This window comes from Eschrichtius robustus, chromosome 16 (assembly GCF_028021215.1).
Source record: "Eschrichtius robustus isolate mEscRob2 chromosome 16, mEscRob2.pri, whole genome shotgun sequence".
Taxonomy (NCBI): domain Eukaryota; kingdom Metazoa; phylum Chordata; class Mammalia; order Artiodactyla; family Eschrichtiidae; genus Eschrichtius; species Eschrichtius robustus.
This window is the reverse complement of record NC_090839.1, coordinates 70,965,926-70,987,768: the sequence shown is the minus strand read 5'-3', so window position 1 is coordinate 70,987,768 and position 21,843 is coordinate 70,965,926. Positions and strand designations below refer to the sequence as shown.

Genomic DNA, 21,843 nt, shown 5'->3' with positions numbered 1-21,843 from the left:
GTGACATCCTATCACTTTTGCCATTTTCTCTTTGTTAGAAGTGAGTTGCTAGCTCCCGCCCACACTTAAGAGGATTACACAAGGGCATGATTCCAAGAAGTGAAGATCCTTGGGGACCGTCTTGGAAGCTGCTTACCACAGTACTTTATATGTATTAATTTGTTTAGTCCCACTGGGTACACCTATATCTGCTTAAAGATATCCTTTAGTAGTTTTTGTTAGAGATGTGTTGGAGACTTTCAATCTGCCTGCTGTCTCAAACTCAATATCATGTTTTTCTTTATCCTCTCTGCTGTGTCTCGGTGAATTCCTCAAATATATCTTCCAGCTCACTAATTTGCTCTTCAACTGTGTTCAGTCTTGAGTTTAACGTGTCTAATGAATGGTTTTTGTTTTAATGACAGTATCTTTTTATTTTCAGATTTCCTAATTGGTTCTATTTATGAGTACCACCCTTGCCAATTTATTATTCTATTCTCATGGACATAGCCCTTCCAATATCAATCACTTGGAGGATCTTAAACATTTATTTTAGAGAATTATTAGTATTGCTGTATTATTTCCATTTTGTAAATATGTCCCTCAATTGTTGAGTTTATTTGCTATCTTTCTTAGTATTGGTTTTTCTCATGTGTTATGGGATTTTAGTTTGCAGACTTATATTGAGAGTTTTTCCCTTTCTTGCTACATGCATTCCCCATTGGTTGAGGTATAATTCACATACAATAAAATGCACAGATCTTAAGTGTTCAGTTCAATGAGTTTTGACAATTGTTTACACCATATAGCCACCACCCAAATAAGATATAGTGTATGTCCATCACTAGAGAAAGTTCCCTTGTGCTCCTTTCCCATCAGTTCCTTCCTCTCCCCAACACCATCCTGCCCCAGGGTAACCACTTTCTGATTTCTGTCACCGTAGGTTAGTTTTGGTTGTTCTCACATATAAATGTACTCAAACAGTGTACTCTTTTGATATACCTTTTAAAATCTTGCCTTTTTCCCTTTATGCCTTCATCTGGCATCTTGGACCCCAAATTAGTACCAGATCTTATATTGGTGGCTTAGGACTCCCATCCTAAGGTGATGTTTGGGGATTGTAGATCTGGTCCCTGAGGCAATGTTAGGCTTGGCCTAGATATTACCAGCCTTTCTTTGCTATCTGTGGCCACCATGTGAATTGAGGATAACAAGTGCTTTATCTGCATGACAGTGTTGCTGTCTTTTCCCGTGGGTAGGGCAGCCCTGGCTTCATGCTGTGAGCCTACCTGCAGTCCCCACAATCATGGTGTGTTTTGGGTTCTATTATTCCCCCAGGTATCAAACACCTAACTACTTTTGCCTGCTTCTGGCTCCAGAAGCCAAGTTTAAGACTTTTAGTTCACAATGTGTTTATTTTTAGTCCACCCAGAAGAGCATCTTTTCGAACAATGCACTGTCTTTTTAATTTTAAAGAATATTTTTTCTGTTATTGTTTTATTTGGAGTAGGTTGAGGAAATTAAACTATGAACTCAAAATACATCTTAAGCAAGAGTCTTCAATCCTCTGGTTCCCTCAAAATGTCAATTTCATATTAGTATGTCTTTAACATGTCTCTATGACATCTCAGTTTCCTTAGGCTAGAATTTTAAGCAAGTATCCAGTTAAAGTTTAATAGTAGAGTTTTATATTATTTGTTGAATTTATTTATCACAAATGATATTTATTGCAATGCCTTCTATTTGTTACAAATGACCTCGGTTTTTCTATTTGCAATAATTATATTTATTGCAAATGATACTGGTTTTTCTACTTGTGGTAATCATATAATATTTACTTTAAAATAAATATATTAGGTTTAAAAGTCTGAATCTATTAAAAGAAAAATATTAAGCAGTAATACACCTGATGTTTAGAAAATAGAGCGTATAGGATTGGGGAGTGAATTGAGCAATTATTAATACTTGTCCAATGTATGGGATAACAGAAGGTATGCTCATCCCCATTTCACAGTTGGGGAAGCTGAGGCTTGGAGTGATGGTCACTTCCTCAGGGTCACACAGGTAATTAGCGGTACAGGGCCCACATCACCTGCGTCATCCCACCACACCAAGTCCACCCCCCTTAGTGTTCTCCTGCACTACCCTGAGACTTGCATCCCTGTGGACAGAGGACCGCCCAAGGCCACTGCCCATCACTGATGTCTTTCTTCTCTACTGTTCTAGCAAATAAAAGCTCATTAGAGCCTAACAAGAAGAAAATGAAGTTCTCCCCCAAAGACAAAGAGGATCTCACTGGGTAAGGTGTCCCTATGGGCACAGGGGATTGCAGGACACTGGGCTGAACCGAAGAAGGCTGTGGTCTCTTGAAAGCCATGCTCTGCTTCTTGACTTTAAAACATTCCTGGATACCTAGTTACTCATGTTTTTTTCCCAACAATCCTCTTAATCCAATTTTTTGAGGCTCTAAATAAAAATAAATTAGCCAATTAAGCAAAACCAATGCTAACAAACCTATGAGGTGTTCCATGGAACCAAGGACTGAGCTGTGTCTACTTTTCAGGACGAGGTTGGCCTGCAACACCTCAACCTCCTTACCTATGAGGACGGAGGTGGTGACAACTTTGACTCTCCCAGGAAGCAGACCAATGAGTCCAGAAGAACAGATTGATGTGATGTTACAGCAGGAGATGGAAATAGAAAGTCAAGAAACCAAACCAACTGAATCAGACTTGGAGGTACATTCTTATTGCCTCATTTCTCTCAGTTTGCTAAGTATTACTCTTGGCATCTCAGTGATTCTAAACTGGAGAAAAACAGCAGAGTCACCTAAGGAATGTTTTAAAAATACTGAAGTCCAGACCCCATGACAGACTACTGAATGAAGGTGTGCATGCCTGAATTCTCTGCTCTAGTAAGTCTTAGAAATCGGTGCCTTTGGGTTCTCTTAGAATGTAGGTTGCAGAATGGTGACCCATAGGCTGGGGTTGCCAGATTTTGAAAAACAAAAATAAAACAAAAACAAGACACCAGTTAAATTTGAATTTCAGATAAACGATGAATAATTTTCTAGTATAAGTATATCCCAGTGCATCCTGTGTTTTATCCGGCAACCCTACCATAAGCTGAATTTGGCCTATAGATGTGTTTTGAAAATAAAGGAAATCTCACATAAGCTAGATTTCTAACCTCTCTTGAAAAAATTAAAATATTTGAAGCTGAACAGTAGCCACTTCCTTTAGATGAGAAATACATTCTCTGGTTTGTCAGTCTCCACAATTCCTTATTATTTTCTTATGTATAGCCAACTTTCAGTTATTAACAGTACCTGCTTGGTCCCAGGTAGACTTTTGAGCTTCCAACCCCTATCTTAAAGGAACAAATAGCTTGCGAATTTATAGTGTATAGTAAAATGATCAATAATAAAAACCCATAGTGACTGAGCATGTGCTATTAGCAAAATTCCATGCTAAACCCTCTAGATGCTTGACCCCATTCAAGACCTGGGGACTAAGATTATGCCTATTGTCCAGTTGTGGAAATTGGGGTGGGGACTGACTAAGTAACTTGCTCAAGGTTATACGGTCAGAAAGAGGCAAAACTAGAACTTAGACCAGGTCTGGCTGATACTGACATCTCTGTGCTTTTAGGAGCTACACAGCATTTCTCAAACGTGCCTGAAAATAAGAATCACCGGGGGTGCTTGTTAACAAATCCCAAATGCCCTAGCAGGGGGCCTATGGATCTGCATTTCAACAGGAGCCTCTCTCCTCACCCCAGGCAGTTCTTATAATGAGGGAAGTTTGGAAGTTTGTCCTGTATTAAGGTTGAAGAGATGTAAGCTCAGCCTCTTCTGACCACAGACAATTGGCACTGAAGGTCAAATCTGATTTCAAACCCTTCCCTCTACTTTGTGCTTCTTATCCATCTGAAATTATTCATTTCCAGAGCCACTCAGCCATCTAGCAGCTTAGAGGCAAGCCCTAAATAAACCAAACTTCCTAACATCACCAGGTCCCACTGGGCATTTTTGTTCAGTTCCTGTGTTTGTGTGGCTTTTCTAAACTCAAAAGTCCCATGGTTGGATTAGAAGAACTAACCCCCCAGTCTCACTGAGACCTGGGGGTTTTTCCCCAGGGACAGCTACAAGCCACAGGATCCAGTGCTTCCTTTGTATAGGAGCAGTGTTGTTGAGGAGGGTATTTGAGTCCACTGGAGGAGCTTGTCATTCCTCTTCTTAAAGCTCACCAGATAATGCCACCTCCATCCCTGGCCTCAGTCCTCCTTCCACTGTTCCTATCTGCATGGCATTTGACAAGTCCTTCCTTATACCACGCTGAGATATCTCTGGCTTTGTTTGACTCCTCCAGAGTCATGGGGAATACTCGCCAACGATTTATTGCAATGAGTGTGAAGTCACAGGCCCAGGAGCAAGTGAAGGATGGAGATAGGTGCTGTATGAACAGGGTCCCTTGGTGGCTGACGGGTGTGGGCAAGTGGGCACAGTTAGCCAATTGATTATGATCATTTTCTTGTTGGTGGTTTGCTTATGGAAGAGATACTATTACTATTTGACCAATGGAGTCCAAAAACACATGATTGCCCCTGAGGAGGATGAAGTGATGGTTCGGATTTCAAAGCTGATATCTAACACACTGCTGACAAGTCCCTTCCTGGAACCCCTGATGACTGTCCTTGTGGAGGAGAAGGAAAATGACTATTACAGTAGCCTCATGAAAAGCATTGGTAAGGCTGGGCATAAATGGGACAGGGGTTCCTATGTGGAGGGCACCTTCTTTCCTCTCACTGTCAGTCCTTCACCCTGGTTACTCTGAAAATGCCAAAAACATCGTTTAACTTTTCATGCAAACGCTCCCCGCCACCATCACTCATGTCCACACCAGTACTTACCACACGTTAATGTGCATCTACGTAACCTAAAGATCTTGTTGAAGTGCAGATTCTGATTCAGTAGAGTTTGGGAGAGGCCCAAGATTCTGCACTTCTAACAAGCTCCCAGGTGATGCAGGTGCTACTCAGGTGCTACTTACTGTAAGTAGCAACACTAAGAAGTAGGGGCCTACTCACATTTAAAATCTAGTTCAAGACCTGCCTCTTCCCTCAAGTATTTTGATCTCTGCAACCCTCAGTGATGAATCCATCCTCTGCATTCATAGCACTTCTTGTTTCTACTTTCAACTCATCCCACTTTGGAACTTCTCCCATGTCACTGTTTCTCTACGGTTATTTAACACAGGCATTGTCTTTCTTATGGGTCTCAGCTCTCTTATTAGACGTTAGCGGATGTATCATCAATCCTCCCTCCCCTTCATATTTAGCCCCATGTCTTGTCTTGCACACAGTAGGTCATTGGGAAATGTTTGATGACGGTGAATAACGTGAGAAACACATCAAAGGGGAGAGGTGATCATATTAGTTCCCCACCTTCCCATTTTATCTGTAACACAGCTATACTTACCAAGTTGTCTAGTTATTTTTAATTTCTTAATTAACCTTCTAATGGTGTCAGTGTAATGGCTCCTTGTCTGCTATAGGCTAGAACCAAACTTATAAGGATAAACATGTAAAGCCCTTCAAATTTCAGCCTCAACCTACTTCTCCAGTCTTATCACCTTGAACTCTACCACTTGTACCTGTTATTTCCGCCACAGAATGACTCACAGCACCTTGAGTATATTATACAAAGGTCATGGAACTGCACTTCTTATCCTTCAAACAAAATCCTACTCATTCTTTATGACCCAGCTTAAATGGTACTTCCTCTGTGAGGCTTTTTCCAATCCTTAGCACGTGAAATATTTGGCCTCTAAATTTCCATTCATAGGTATCTGGTGTCATCCATTGTGTTTATTTTTTATGTAACTATTTTGGTGTGAGAAATCAGTTAATGAGTAATGAGGTATCAGCAAATACTAATTCACTGATATGCATGGTGCTAGATATCCTAACAGGACTCAACTCCAGATTCTAAGTACTCCAGACTGTAAAGTTATATTCCTGTTTCCCTGAAATATCTCACATACCAACAGAGTGGAACCTACCCAATTTAGTTATATCCAGGGGATTACCACTGACCTTGTAAATGAGGGAGCATTTCCAAGTGTAAATGGACAGAGGCACATTTACCTTTAAAGTGTTGACGCTAAGAGCACAGAGTGCTCAAGGCCCCTGCTTAATAACAAGTGTTTGCCCTGTTGGTTATAGTTGATTACATCCTCATGGATCCAATGGAGAGGAAAAGACTCTTCATCGAGAGGATCCCCCGAGCATTTCCTCAAAGAGTGATCCGGGCCCCTGTGCCCTGGCACAGTGCCTACAGGAGTGCCAAGAAGTGGAACGAGGACCATCTGCACACAGTGAACCCCATGATGCTCAGCCTGAAACAGCTGTGGTTTACAGAGTAAGAAGTGCTTCCTGTCCCTTTTCTTCCCTTTCTTTATTGCTTCCGCACATAAGAGATCATCTTGTGTGGGAGTAGCCTTGCCCTTGAAGTAAAATGACAAACATCCTAGACCCAAACTGTGTATGAACAGCAAGTGACAACTCTCCACGCAGGGCTAAGTGGCCCTCCTTTGTGCCTTCACAGCACCCAGTGCCTGTCTGTAGGCACTGGAGCATACTGGTTAAGAGCACTCATATGGAGCCAGCCTGCTCAGGTCCACTTCTAACTGTGCTGCTTCATAAGTAAAATCCTTATCTCTAAATTTGGGATAATAAGACTTCCTACTTCATAGGGTTGGTAGGAGGGATAAATAATTTAATACATGCAAAGTACTTAGAATAGTGCCTGATATAAATATCCAGTAGGTGTTAATTAGACCTCCATTATGAAATGTATCACACTGAATTATAATTGTATGTTTATGACTTTGACTCTCTCTAGCCTGTGAAATATATGGGGGCTTCAGTCTTTTTGTTTTTTTCCTTTCCAAATTCTTTTTTTTAATTTATTTTATTGAAGTATAGTTGATCTACAATGTTGTGTTAATTTCTACTGTATGGCAAAGCAATTCGGTCATACATGTATATATTCTTTTTCATATTCTTTTCCATTATGGTTTATTACAGGTTGTCTAACATAGTTCCCTGTGCTATATAGGAGGACGTTGTTGTTCATCCATTCTATATATAATAGTTTGCATCCACTAACCCCAAACTCCCACTCTGTCCCTCTCCCACTCTCCCTCCCCGTTAGCAACCACAAGTCTGTTCTCTATGTCTGTGAGTCTGTTTCTGTTTCATAGATAAGTTCATTTGTGTCATATTTTAGATTCTACATATAAGTGATATCATATGATATTTGTCTTTCTCTGTCTGACTTACTTCACTTAGTATGATAATCTCTAGTTCCATCCATGTTGCTGCAAAAGGCATTATTTCATTCTTTTTTATGGCTGAGTAATATTCCATTGTGTGTGTGTGTGTGTGTGTGTGTGTGTGTGTGTGTGTGTGTGTACCACATCTTCTTTACCCATTCATCTGTCGATGGACATTTACCTTGTTTCCATATCTTGGCTATTGTAAATAGTGCTGCTGTGAACATAGGGGTGCATATACCTTTTCAAATTATAGTTTTGTCTGGATACATGCCCAGGAGTGGGATTGCTAGATCATATGGCAACTCTATTTTTAGTTTTTTGAGGTTATTCCTTTATGTAACTCAGGGCCAGCACAGGGTTGGCAAACAGTAGTCTCAGTTATATTCATCAGTGACTACATTTGCCACAGGTATTGGTAGAAGTCCAGAGGAGGCAGGAGTCACTTTTTTTTCTCTTTCATTTTTCTAAATTGTTATTCACATACTTTAAAATTCACCCTTTTGAAGTGTACAATGCAGTAATTTTGAGTACACTCACAGATTTGTGCAACTTTCCTGAAAATATTGGGAATATTTTCATTATCCCTAAAAGAAACCCTGTACCAATTAGCAGTCACCCTCTCTTCTCCCTTCCACTCAGCCCCTGGCAATATTAATCTGCTTTCTGTCTTCATGGATTTGCCTATTTTGGATATTTCATATAAGTGGAATCATACAGTATGTGGTCTTTCATGTCTGGCTGCTTTCACTTAGCATCATGTTTTCAAGATTCATCCATATTGAAGCATGTATCAGTACTTCATTCCTTTCTATGGCTGAATAATATTCCATTTTATGGCTATACCACATTTTGTTTATCCATTCATCAGTTGCACTGGGAAGAAAGACTGATTTTTTTTATGAACCCCTCAAGAAGGGGTGTGAATCCTGGTGGGAGAATGAGGCCACCAGAGTTCACCAAAGGCAGGCTAATGAAATGATGAGCTGCCACCATCTGGGTTTTTTATTAGAAAAATTAGAGGCCGATATGTTTACATAATTTTGATTGGGTGAACTTCATCAGTAACTCAAATATTTTGTTTGGGGAGGATCTATAGCTGTGAATGTGTTTAGTCTTTGGAGAGCCTTGTTACTTGGATAACTTACTTGTTTTTCACATTCTTAGTTTTACCTATATTTTAGAAAGGAATTGCAGGTGGGGTCAACCTAGGACAGAGCCCACCAATGATAAGAAATAAGCACATTCCCTCTTTGAACTGAATTCAGTTTTCTAAGGCATTGGAGGTGCTAGTAAGGACATTGGGGGAAAAAAGTAATTTTTTAATGAGGCAGAAGTATATAATAATAATTTATAGAAGAGTAATAATTTATAGAGTGGGCTCTGAAACTAGACAGCCTAGGTTCTGGTTCTTGCTCTGTCCCTGATGAACTGTGTGGTTTGGGGAAGTTAATCTTTCTGGACCCCTGTTTCTTTATATGCAAAATGAGAATTATAACAATACTTCCCTCATGGGGTTGTTGGGTGAAGTGCTTAGAACAGTGCTTGGCATACAGTAGTTGTTCAATAAATGAAGATACTGCTTTAACTACAAGCATGTTTATGGCCTCAAAAAATAAATTAACCTAGAAATTAACAAGAAAGTCAGTCACAGGGCTGGTAAAATTGCCAGAAGTTCAGTACCAAGAGGATGTACACGTGAATTTAATTTGATCATATAGTGAAGATGACAAATTATTGAACATATAGTTTCTACTAAAAGAAGAATTCTTATCACTTGCTTTTCATGGTTCCCTGAAGAAGGCAACAAAGGCACAAAAGTGAACCAAAATCATTTAGGTTTTTGTCAGCTGAACCAAAAAATCATCAAGGAGAAAGATTTGTTAAGGAAATGCTACAGAAAAATGTTCTTATATGACCTGCAGTATTTAGCTTTAAACATTTTAAGAGGTCACCTAGTGATCAGTGAAGGGTGAGGGGTTTAGGGGCCAGAATGAGGGTCATGATCTGAAGAAAAAGTAGATTTTTCTGGCCAATGTGGGAAGTTTGTTAGGATTGAACTGAAGATGAGTAACATAGTTATCAGGTTGTGACCAGGGCCATGCTAGAGTTGGTTATCAAAGTGTGTGGAGAGTGAGGTCCTCGAATTTTGTTCTCCCCTAGCAGTGCTTTGTGACTGGCCGGGCAAGATGAAGACTAAGTTCACCACCTCCACCAAAAAGGAACAGAAATGTAGACTGCGGGATTTTAGAAGGATGAGGGAAAGTGCCTAATGGGTCATTACAGTGGATGATGAAAATGAGAAGCGAGAACTGAGGCAAGCTAAGAAAGTGAGCAAAGATCTAGTTTGGGAAGTTGTAGGCACTGATGATTTAAAAGACTGATTAATAAATGAATGAATAGGTGTCAGGAAGAGAACTGGTGGCCCTGTAGGCTAAAAAAGGCCTTGGGGAGTGTGGTAAAGGGCAGAACCTTCATTAATCTGAGAGAAATAGGAGAAGGTTAGATTATCATCAGAGAGGGCAGGAAGAGATTCACGTGTTCATTTAACAAATACTTATTGAGTACCTGCACTATGTAAGGTACTGTGCCAGGGATGCTGTGGGTGTCTCGGTGAGCCTGTCAGCTGTCAGGGGCAGGTCTATAGGGTTTTTTGGGTTCAGACCAAAGTGGACCTCCAAGTTGTTTTGAGTAGCTCACCCAGGGGCCACATTGAGGATTGAGTGGAACCCACTTGATCATGAAGGTGGTGCTTTGCTTGCCCTGTCCTCTGTGTCTTCACTGTTGGAAAGAGCTTTGATTTGTCCATTTGATATCCCAGTTCCCAGCCAGCCAAATTTCCAGGTCAGTGTCAAAATCCCACTCCCCAGATGGGTTACCCGGAGCAGGACACATAGGAAGGCTCAGTAATACCTGCTGAGTTTATCTACTCCTTGCAAGAGTTCTTGTGAACTATCCACTCCCTCCTCAGACTCCCAGATTTTTCAGATATAATTCGTTTTAATCTGTTTATATCTCCTCTCATTGAAAAAGGAAAATATATTTCCTTTGAACCCGTCGTACAAAGTTTGTTATTAAGCATCTACTTAGCTTAGGAAGTTTTTCCCTCTCTTTCCGCAGATTTAAAGACCTCAGGTTTGTTCGAACAGCAGAATTACTGGCGGGAAAATTACCTCTGCAGCCTCACGAATATCAGGATGTCATCCAGAAACACTGCATGGAAGCACGCCAAATTCTTCTCAACAAGTCAGTATCTGGCCTCAGAATGGGGCTGTATCACAGTATCATAAAGATCAAAAACTCTGTGAAGTGAAAATGTATCCAACCTGGGGGCTGCACAGATTTTGCTGACTTCTCACTGACATCTTCCTCTGTTCTCTTCCTCCCATGTTCCCATCCCCGACAGCCTCTGTGCCTCCTCATGTACACTGATCTTTGACCCTCACTCCTAGTCTTCCTCTGCCTTTTTGAAACTCTCTCATTACCATTCCTTGATGAGAGTACCACTTCCATTCCCTCCCTCTGAAATCCTGTAGGCCTTGCTGGGTTACAGGACAATGCATTTAAATGACTTGTGTTCAGGTGGCCCAGATAAATACCTGCAGGGTTCCAAGGATGGGAGTTTTTAGTCACTTAATTCTTTTTTCCTTTGCAAATGCATGCAGGACTGTGTCCAGAGCCAGAGAAATTCCCTTATGTGAGATGATGGTGATAATACCTACCAATGGGTTTTTATTATCAGAGAAAATGTTTATACAATAGCTGGCACATAGTAGCTATTAAATATAATTATTACCTCTACAACTATGACTACTACCAGTACTTCTCTGATTGTTAGAGTAGTACTTTTCTAGCAGTCAGAAAAGAGACGTGATAGGATGCAAATGCCAGTGGTTCCCATTGGGAATTAGAAATTGGGGGAAGTAGGATGAAAGGAACAGTGAGGCATCCATTTCTTCTTTTGGTTTTCTAATTTCTGCTCTCAACTTCTGAGCAGCCACTGCCACACTGGAGTTTCTCCTCCCAAGTTTTCTTCCTTTTCTCCTCTTTCTCTTTCCCCCTGTAAAGTCTCAATCAGAAAACAGACATCTGCCAGGGAGAGAAGTTGGAGAGAACATTCCAGTTCCTTATACCCCTTTACCCCAAGTTCTGAATATAATGAAGAAACTATAGACACTTTCATCTTTCAGCAGGACTGTTCATTTGGGTATTGCTAATGGGAGAATAGTCTCTCAATCCAAATCTTATTACTGTCTTCCCCAGAAAGGGATGTTGGCAGGTGAAGTGGCCAGGGATATGAAAGTACCAATTTGCAAAGCTGCTTGATGGGAAAGGAGCCACCTGCCTTGTTGTGGAGAGTGGGGAGTGGCTGAGAGGACTTCTTGGAGCTTGGAAGAGATTCTTAGTTAGACGCCCTGCTTTCTTTACAGATGGATCCCCACCTGTGCCCAGCTTTTTGTCTCCCAGAAGGAGCAGTGGGTCCTTTTTGCTCCCAAGAGTGACTATGACTCCTCTCGTCGCATTGAGGAATATTTTGCTTCTGTTGCATCCTTCATGTCACTCCAGCTCAGGGAGCTGGTCATTAAGTCCCTGAAGGACCTCGTTTCCTTTTTCTTGATACACAAGGTATGTAGGGGACCAGCAGTAGACCCTTTGGAGTGGAATCAACTGAGATAGACTCAGGATTCAGTCATGTAAGGTCCTCAGCCTTAAGCCAAGCCAAAAAGTAAAGTTCTTGATTTGAACACGTATCAGGTGATTATTAGTTTATAAAAATGATTTATTTAAACACACAGAAACCTTTCCTGAGATAATTACCTCCTACTATATTGGTAAAAATCTATAGATCTAGAGAAATTAAGACAGTTTAAAGAAAGATTGAATAAAATGGAATGCATACCTCCTACAGTAGAGGGAGTGGTCACTTTTTCATCCTCTCTATTAAAAGAAGGGGTTGAAAATGTTTTGTTATCAATTTTTGGCTTGATATTTAGGGAGTGTTGTGTGTGTTCATTGCAGATATTGCCTTTTGTTCTTCAGTCTTTGAAAGGGTACATCTAAAAACAAAAGGCTTTATTGACCTAATAACTTCTTTCATGAAACGACTTCAGTGAAGTCTAGATAAAAACTAAAACACTAAGTCCTGGTTTTCAAAGCATCCCTTAAATTTAGATAACCTGGGAGGTCAAGGAATATTCTTTTGGATTTTATATTATGTGCCATTTTATCTTAAAAAGAGCTATAAAATTTAAAATTGCCTGTTAGAAAAGGTTAAGTTCTAAGCATTTTTACAAATAGAGTAAAAATGAACAATTGCCCTTTTGCTCAAAAGAATGTAGAACCAATGCTGTTGAATTTAGACTGCACTGTTAGCACTCTACAGTGGGCTAATCTGTATATGTCATTGTAATCATCCACTGGCTAAGCAGAAGAAACTCAGATGTGGGAACAAGTCTCACTCTAAAATTCCACACAGCGGGAAAACTGATATCTTCATATATCTTAAAGAAAGAAATTTATGAGTATTTGGTACCTAGTAGGCATTCAACTGATGGTTATCAATAATCCTTAAACCAATCTAGAAATCTCTAGAATCAGTTACTTGGACAAGTACTTTACAGCTGCCCCATGCCAATTTCATTAGGCACTGGAGTTTATGAAAGGTATTTTGTGTTACTAACCTGTGTTGGGAATCAGAAATATCTCCACACCAATATTTCTACTGCAGGAAGGTTGACATTTTGAGTGTCTAAAATATACTATATGCTAATTAGCAACTTCATGTGAGGTATACAGATAAACTATTTATACTTTTGGATTTAGTCAACAAATTTTTATTGAGCACCTACGATGTACTAAATGATATTTTGGATATTTTGGAGGACGTAGATGGATCAGAGACAGATCCTGCCCTTAAGTTTAGTGTAGAGAAGATGTGCATGTAAATCTCTCGAGAGAAAGATAAAATACCATAAGGAAGTGGAAATATGGAAGTTCAGAAGTGGAAGATTATTTCTTGCTGGGGAGCAGGGAGGCTTCCCAGGGGAGGGGATTTTGAGCTGAATTTTAAAGGATGGGGAGGATTTGGAAATACTGACAAAGGAATTTCCAAGCAAAGTAAACGTACTGAATCAAAGCTTCGAAGAAGGGGGAGAGGGTGAACTCAGGTGGGCTAAGCCATACTTTGCCCTTATTTAAAATATGAACAGTGCATGGTACCTTTCATTTCCTTTTCTGGTGCCCATGTAGTCCTATAAATGGGTAAGATTCACTCCCTTGATTCTAGAAGGTTCCATTTTGTAATAATTTCCATATCTTATTTCTCCTGAAGGATGGGAATGATTTCGAGGAGCCCTACCAAGAGATGGAGTTCTTTAAACCTCAGCTGATTATGATCAAGCTTGAAGTCAATGAGCCCATTATTGTCTTTAATCCATCCTTTGATGACTGCTGGGAATTAATACACAACTCTTTCTTGGAAATTATTAAGAACTCTAGGGGGATTCCCAAGGTACAGTATTAAGTGTAATTATTAAGTAATGTAATTACTTACTGTAATGTAATTACTTAAGTATTAAGTAATTATTAAGTAATTATTATGTAATAATTAAGTGTAATTATTCATTTGTATTTTTATTCACATATTGAATAAAATGTGTTTAAAATGGCTGCTTGTGCAAGGTAGGGTTTTATTGATACTTTGGGAGATATATCCTGAGTACACCCACTTGACTCCCAGAAAGAGGATTTGGGCCTTAAAGAAATGTCCACACATCCCGTTAACAAGGACACTAAGAGTTACTTTGTGAGAAAGTAGAGTTCCCTACATGATGCCAACCTCAAAAGGGCAGATGTATCCCAAGCCATATCCATCTTGGGTTAATAATTCATGATGGATCAATTGCCATGTGCCTTGCCAAGAATTTTCATAAGACTATATCTAATTTAGTTCTTGAATTTCCATTTGTTTATTTGTCTGTTTAACTCACTGTAGGCTTCTAGGGGAGAGAGTAAAGCTTCCCTTCCTGGCCCAAGCCCTTTTCCAAGTTTCCTTTTCAGGGTGACATTACTTATCAGATTACAGACAGTTATTAGCAGACTTCTAGAACTGGGCAGGATCACCCACATGAGTGTGACTCTTTGGCATTCCATCTTCTGTCCCCCTCTGGGTGGTTGGTGTGGCAAGAGGGCCAGTGTCCAGCCCCACATAGGGAAGGGACTTGCATGGTGTTTCTCCCCTCCCCATCCCTCGCTCTCCCTCCCTCCCCATGCATTATGTATGATGCTTGGATGCTCTTAAGCACTCTTCTCTTTGCAGTCCTGTGCTTAGAGGGTTCTAAGAGCTCATGATTAGGGTTGGACTTTGTAGGGAAGCATGTGAAGCCACATGTTCCAGTTGATTTCACCAGAGAACTCTAAATTGGGGGTTTTGAACCCAACCAAGTCAGACTAACAGGAAAACTGGATGTTCAGAGGGGGAAGAAACGTGGGCAGCTCTCCTACAATCAGTATCCCTAGGAAGGAAATGAAAGAGAAGACCCTGTAATTTGGAAGGATAAGTGTGGGGCTTGGAGACAGTTAAAGTACATACCACTCAAGTTCCCCTTCACTGCTGTTGATTAGCAATGTTTGCAAGCAGCTGGGCTGGGAGAGCCCAGGGCTTATGTGGCTGCTGCTGCTAACAGCCTGGCAGGGGCTGGTAGTAGATTTAGTGGGTTGTAATGCCAAGAAGACATAGTCATAGGTCATAGTTTGTACCAGGTTTGAAAGCTAGACCCAAGTAAATGCTGATGACTCTACTAGACTATGAGAAAAAGCAGCCCAGGATGTGAATTCTCCATCTAGAGATGCCCATAGCACAGTCTGCCTCTCTGAACCCGTCACACTGTATTATCTCTGATCTGGGTAGTGACATTTTAAAAGAATAGTCCCTCAGGTTGAATATCTAAGAAGAATACCTAAGAACAGCAACAGATAGACAGTACCCCATCCCCTATCAGTCCTGCCTTATTTATGGTTAAAGATGAATTTTAAAAGTTGGAAAAAACGTCAGCATGAGATGTTTGAAAGTAGTACTCAAGGTGCAAAAGGAAAGCATATTTGTGAGAAAGTTACTAAAGGAAACCAAAGTAAATATTAGAAAATATTTGCCTTAGCAAAAAACTGAGAAAAACATGGATCTGTAATACTGACTGAAATGAAAAGAGGTGAATGAGAGACATAAATAAAAGGAAGCTGGATGAGATAAGGGAAGGATTTTATAAAATTGAAAATGCAATAAGCAGAATTTAAAACAGCATTAGCAGTCGATGCATTACTTTCATAATCATTATATAGGTATATAAAACACATTATATATATATAAATATATATATATTAAATTATATATATAATTGTATATTCCCCCTATGGAATGGGGTTGCTTGGGTCAGTCTCCCTCCTGATGGGAGAATAGTCTAACTCAAAGTGCCAGGGAAATGCCAAAGTTGGAGAAGTATACAGGAGAAAGCACTGAAGGTAATGACAAAACCAAGAAGTCTGGGATCAGAGAGCCATGGTGATAAGCAGATAGTAACAATAATTACCTGGAAAGAGCACTATTGTTCTTGGCTCGGTTTTACAGACTGCTCTGTGGGGCACAGGAGAAGCAGCCACATTTTTTTAAAGGTGTATTTTTTAAAAATTTTAATTGAAGTATAGTTGATTTACAGTGTTTTAGGTGTACAGCAAAATGATTCAGTTATACATATATGTGTATGTATTCTTTTTCAGATTCTTTTCCATTATAGGGTATTACAAGATATTGAATATAGTTCCCTGTGCTATGCAGTGGGTCCTTGTTGTTTATCTGTTTTGTATATAGTAGTGTGTATCTGTTAATCCCAAATTCCAAATTTATCCCTCCCTCTCCATTCCCATTTGGTAACCATAAGTTTGTTTTCTACATCTGTGAGTCTGTTTATATTTCGTAAATAAGTTCATTTGTGTCATATTTTAGATTCCACATATAAGTGATATCATATGGTATTTGTCTTTCTCTTTCTGATTTACTTTACTTAGTATAATAATCTCTAGATCCATTCATGTTCCTGCAGCTGGCATTATTTCATTCTTTTTTATGGCTGAGCAATATTCCATTGTGTGTGTGTGTGTGTGTGTCTGTGTGTATAGGCTACATTCATCTGTCAGTGGACATTTAGGTTGCTTCCATGTCTTGGCTATTATAAATAGTGCTGCTATGAACATTGGGGTGCATGTATCTTTTTGAATTAGACTTTTCTCTGGATATATGCCCAGGAGTGAGATCACTGGATCATATGGTAACTATATTTTTAGTTTTTAAGGAACTTCCATACTGTTCTCCATAGTGAGAACCAGCCACATTTAAAATCTTCTTTCGATTGAATACTTTTCCAAAGAGATAATCCCTTATCCTGCCCACCTATGATCTGTTGCAAGGCCTGAATGCTCCAGTTGTGCTGCCCTAAGCCATTTCACTCATATCCTGCTTTCAAACACTGCCTACAGTATGGCTACTGCAAAGAAGTTGCTTCTCCACTGGTTTAAAAACCTTTGGATTGTCCAAAGAGGGAAGACAAAGATCAGTTGTACTTGCTTTTCCCCCTTTCTAAATCGATGCATTTTCATCAGCTGCATATAACTCATAACTCAGTAAAGCCCTCTGAAGAGTCCTTTCTTATACAGATCACTAAAATCTTTCTTAGTAGAGAGAGCAGTGGAAGGCAATGGGTCCCCAACAAGGACTTGCAGCTTGCATGAGTCATGCAACTGAGAACATTCATAGAGATACACATGTGCCATTAAGAAGTTGGAGAGTTGAATTCTCAGGAAAAATACTTTTTGTGCCTCAGATCATAAAGACATAGCTTTTTTTCCTGAACTGAGAGAAGAATCTAGTATATCTCTCCCTTTCTTCAGATGAGAAAACTAAAGTCCAGAGAAGGTAGCTTACCTAAGGTCACATAGTCAGCTAGCAGCAGAGTTTGAATTGGAACCCATGCCTCTAGTAGCTTTTCATTAGAGAGGAAAGTGTTTGGTGGGGGAGAGGCGTACCACTGTAGTATTTATTCACTCACACAATGTTTATGTGCACTTACTATGTGCCAAGCTCTTGTTAGGCCCTTCACAATAGTGGAGAAGGTCAGATACAATCCAGACCCTCATGGCATTTATATCCCAGGACAAACCTAGAACAGCTCATTACACATTCATTTAATTACAATTACGATGAGTGCCAAGTGGGATAAATTTAGAATGTGAACTTTAAGCAGGAAAACCTAACATCCACTGGGGGCCCAGTGGGGGACTCTCTAAGGACATGAGAGTTGAAAGGAGCAAGAATTTGAAAGATGAGTAATCTAACAAGAGGAAGAGGAGAGAGAATAGAGGTAAAGGGAACAGTGGGGTGATTTCCAGCACCATCCGAGAAGAAATAGAGTTGAAATGCAGCCGATGTCCCTGGAAATGAGTGCATTGCAGGAGACTTTACATTTTGGTGTCATCTTCCTTCTTGTGTCTTGTGGATGTCTTGTGACATGTAAACGTGGTTTCAGGACTTCCCTGGCAGTCCAGTGGTTAAGACTTTGCCTTCTAATGCAGGGGGTGTGAGTTCGATCCCTGGTCAGGGAGCTAAGATTCCCACATGCCTCGTGGCCAAAAAACCAAAAAACATAAAACAGAAGCAATATTGTAACAAATTCAATAAAGACTTTACAAATGGTCCACATCAAAAAATAAATCTTTAAATAAAAATAAAAGTGGTTTCTCCTCTTTAGGTGGAATCTATCCTGTTCCCAGAGTTGAAAGGATATAATCTGATTCTTGGAACTGTTAATGCTGATGAAAAACTGGTTTCTGACTTTGTGGATCAAACTTTCGAGGTATTTCAGAAAAATCAAGTTGGCCCCTACAAGTAAGTTGGTTTAGTTGTAACTTAGCCATTGGCATTCGTTTAGAGTTCCTAACTGTCATCAAATAAACGATCCCTGTTCCCATATACGTGAAAGAATAAGAGTAGCCAGTGTTTACTTACATCAGTATTACTATTTATCCCTATTTGCAGATAAGGAAACCATAACTTTCCAGCAAATAGATAGGAGAGCCTGAATTCAAATAACAGGTTCACCTCTATTGCATGAAAGCCGTGGCGCCAGACAGGTTCTGGCATTTAGAAATTCATGCATTTTAACCAGTGGGCAGGCACCAGTTCCTCCCACCAGGAAGCCTGCACAAGCCCCTGGACCAACCTGACTCACCATGGGGCAGACACCAGAAGCAAGAGGAACTACAGTCCTGCAGCCTGCAGAACAGAGACCACAAACACAGAAAGTTCGACAAAATGAGATGGCAGAGGACTATGTTCCAGACAAAGGAAGAAGATAAAACCCCAGAAGAACAACTAAGTGAAGTAGAAATAAGCAATCTACCTGAAAAAGAATTCAGAGTAATGATAGTGAAGATGACCCAAGGTCTCAGAAACAGAATGGAGGTACAGACTGAGAAGATACAAGAAATCTTTAACAAAGAGCTAGAAGATTTAAAGAACAAACAAACAGAGATGAACAATAGAATAACTGAAATGAAAAATACAGTAGAAGGAATCAATGGCAGAATAAATGGGCAGAAGAATGAATAAGTGAGCTGGAAGACAGATCAATTGGTGGAAATCACTGCTGTGGAACAGAAGAAAGAAGAAAGAATGAAAAGAAATGAGGACAGTCTCAGAGACCTCTGGAACAACATTAAATGCACCAATATTTGCATTGTAGGAGTCCCAGAAGGAGAAGAGAGAGAAAAAGGGCCTGGGAAAATATTTGAAGAGATAATAGCTGAAAACTTCCCTAACATGGGAAAGGAAACACTCACTCAAGTCCAGGAAGTGCAGAGAGTCCCATACAGGACAAACCCAAGGAGAAACACGCCGAGACACATATTAATCAAATCGACAAAAATTAAAAACAGAGACAATATTAAAAGCAACAAGGGTAAAGCAACAAATAACATACAAGGGAACCCCATACAGTTATCAGCTGATTTTTCAGCAGAAACTCTGCAGGCCAGAAGTGAGTGGCATTATATATTTAAAGTGTTGAAAAGGAAAAACCTACAACCAAGAATACTCTACCCGGCAAGGCTCTTGTTGAGACTCGACAGAGAAGTCAAAAGCTTTACAGACAAGCAAAAGCTAAGAGAATTCAGCACCACCAAATCAGCTTTACAACAAATACTAAAGGAACTTCTGTAGGTGGAAAAGAAAAGCCCACAACCAGAAACAAGAAAATTACGAAAGGGAAAGCTCACTGGTAAAGGCAAACATACAATAAAGGTAGGAAATCATCCACACACAAATATGATGTCACAAATATGTCAAAACCAGCAATCGTGAGAAGAGGAGACTACAAGTGCAAGATATTGGAAATACATTTGAAATTAAGAGACCAGCAACTTAAAACAATCTTGTATGTATATATGTATATATGTGTGTGTGTATATATATACATATATATATATAGAAAGAGAGAGAGAGAGAGAGACTGCTATGTCAAAACCTCATAGTAACTGCAAACCAAAAATGTACAATAGATGCAAAAAAGAAAAAGCAATCCAAACACAACCCTAAAGATAGTCATCAAATCACAAAAGAAGAGAACAAAAGAGGAAGGGAAGCAAGAAGACTAGACCAGAAAATTCTGCATTATGAGGGGCTGTCCTGGGTATGGTAGGATGTTTAGCAGCATCCCTGACTTCTACCTGTTAGTAGGACCCTCCCCAGTTTTGACAACCAAAAATGTCTTCAGACATGGCCAATTGTCCCCTGGGGGCAAAATCACCCCCAGCTGAGAACTGCTGCTAATCTATTCTGAAAACCACAGCCTCAGATTTGGAAGCTCTGCCCTCGTGAATTTAATCTGGTGTCATCTATTTGAAACCTCTGTTTTCCCTGTTGTTGATTCTTATATGTATAGTTTGTTTTTGTAGACTGACAGTTCCATGGGCTTCTCCTTGTATCTCAGTTTCAGAGTCTCTGAAGTGTTGGCCAGCTCTTGGAAGTATACCCCTGGGCCCCACAAAGTTAATTCTGTTTACTCCATATCATCTTTATTTTAATTCAAACTTATTTTAAGTCAGAGCATCCCCCAAACATCCTCCAATTTGGGGGAAATCTGTCCAGCCATTTCTGCATCATCTGACAGCAGACAGAGGGAAACTTAATTCTATTTAATAGACTTTAGGTTCATTAGTTACAAATTTTCATCTTAAAATTTAGATGTAGAATTTTAGAACTGGAAGGAGGAATAGGAAGTAATGTTTATTGCACATTTACTGTACGTTAGGCATAGTATTAATTGCTTTAAATATATATTATTACATCTTTACAACAATCCAGTGAGCTATTATCATTTCCACTTAAAATTAAGGACACTGATGTTTGAAAAAGAGAAATATCTTGTCTAAGTTCATGCAGGTAGGAAGTGGCAAAATTGGAATTTGAAGCTAAAGTTCTGAATTCCCAGTTCACTCTATTTTGCCACGTTATATTTCTCTTTCGTGATTTGGGCTAGTTTTTATGATATTATCTCTTCATTTGCCACTCTGACTAATCTGATTTGGTGACCTGTATTTGTATGTTTGATTTTTATGCTCTTCAATATGGAAGATACTTAAATGTATACAAGAAGTATGATGACTTATTGGATAACACGGCAGAGCAAAACATCACTGCGTTCCTGAAAGAAAATCATGAAATTGAGGATTTTGTGATGGTAGGAGATGCCACTTGACATTTCGTATCTTGGTTACATGTGCTACAGACAATCCATTGAGTAGTCAGTGTGTTTCACTAGTGTATATACTATGCTCAGCATTGTACTATATTGGCTGGGGATGAGGCTGGGGGCAAATGCATAGAGGCTAGAGGCAAATTAAGCTACTGAATCTACTCTCTTCTACAGAGGATCAATAGCATAAAAAAGCGGAGAAATGAAATTGCATCCATGCACAATACCGTGCCTTTGGCCATGTTCTGCCTTGACACCATGAGCCTAAATTATGATATCTGTGAGCGAGCCCAAAATCTTAAAGACCATCTGATTCAATTCCAAGTGGATGTAAACCGGGACACCAACACCAGGTATTATTGTTGCATGCAGAGAAATAGCAATGATAATTGGCACGAATGGGAGAATGGAAAAGTGGACAGAACTTGCACCTTCCAGCAATGACCAGATTGAACTTCCAGTTCAGGTTGTTTCTGCCCAAAGTGACAGTTGCAGGGAATCAGGTTCAGGGTAGAAGGTGAACAGTAAGGAGAAAACTACCTGGGACTTGGAGTAGGAAGGTGGAAAGCATCCTGAGGCAGTTCATCTCTGATCCTTCAGCCTTTGCTTTCTTGCAGGCAACTTCAGAGAGAAATTACTGGACTGTCTGAGGTCACAGGCTCTCTCACTGGCCATCTAGCACACATTTGAAGACACAGGGTGATTACAGGCAGCCCTTAAAATCTCTT

The 21,843-nt window shown here is 39.8% G+C and overlaps 1 protein-coding gene across 2 annotated transcripts in view; it reads left to right on the top strand.

The window, feature by feature from the left end:
* Positions 1 to 21,843, top strand: part of DNAH3 (dynein axonemal heavy chain 3) — a 208,920-nt gene that overhangs the window by 11,408 nt on the left and 175,669 nt on the right. For both annotated transcript variants that reach the window (XM_068524531.1, XM_068524530.1), the window contains exons 6-15: positions 2,206 to 2,278; positions 2,543 to 2,717; positions 4,536 to 4,725; positions 6,205 to 6,400; positions 10,437 to 10,562; positions 11,747 to 11,942; positions 13,648 to 13,827; positions 18,113 to 18,249; positions 20,995 to 21,100; positions 21,290 to 21,468. In XM_068524531.1, the coding sequence (XP_068380632.1) occupies positions 2,206 to 2,278; positions 2,543 to 2,717; positions 4,536 to 4,725; positions 6,205 to 6,400; positions 10,437 to 10,562; positions 11,747 to 11,942; positions 13,648 to 13,827; positions 18,113 to 18,249; positions 20,995 to 21,100; positions 21,290 to 21,468 (1,558 nt within the window). The remainder of the gene's footprint in view (positions 1 to 2,205; positions 2,279 to 2,542; positions 2,718 to 4,535; positions 4,726 to 6,204; positions 6,401 to 10,436; positions 10,563 to 11,746; positions 11,943 to 13,647; positions 13,828 to 18,112; positions 18,250 to 20,994; positions 21,101 to 21,289; positions 21,469 to 21,843) is intronic.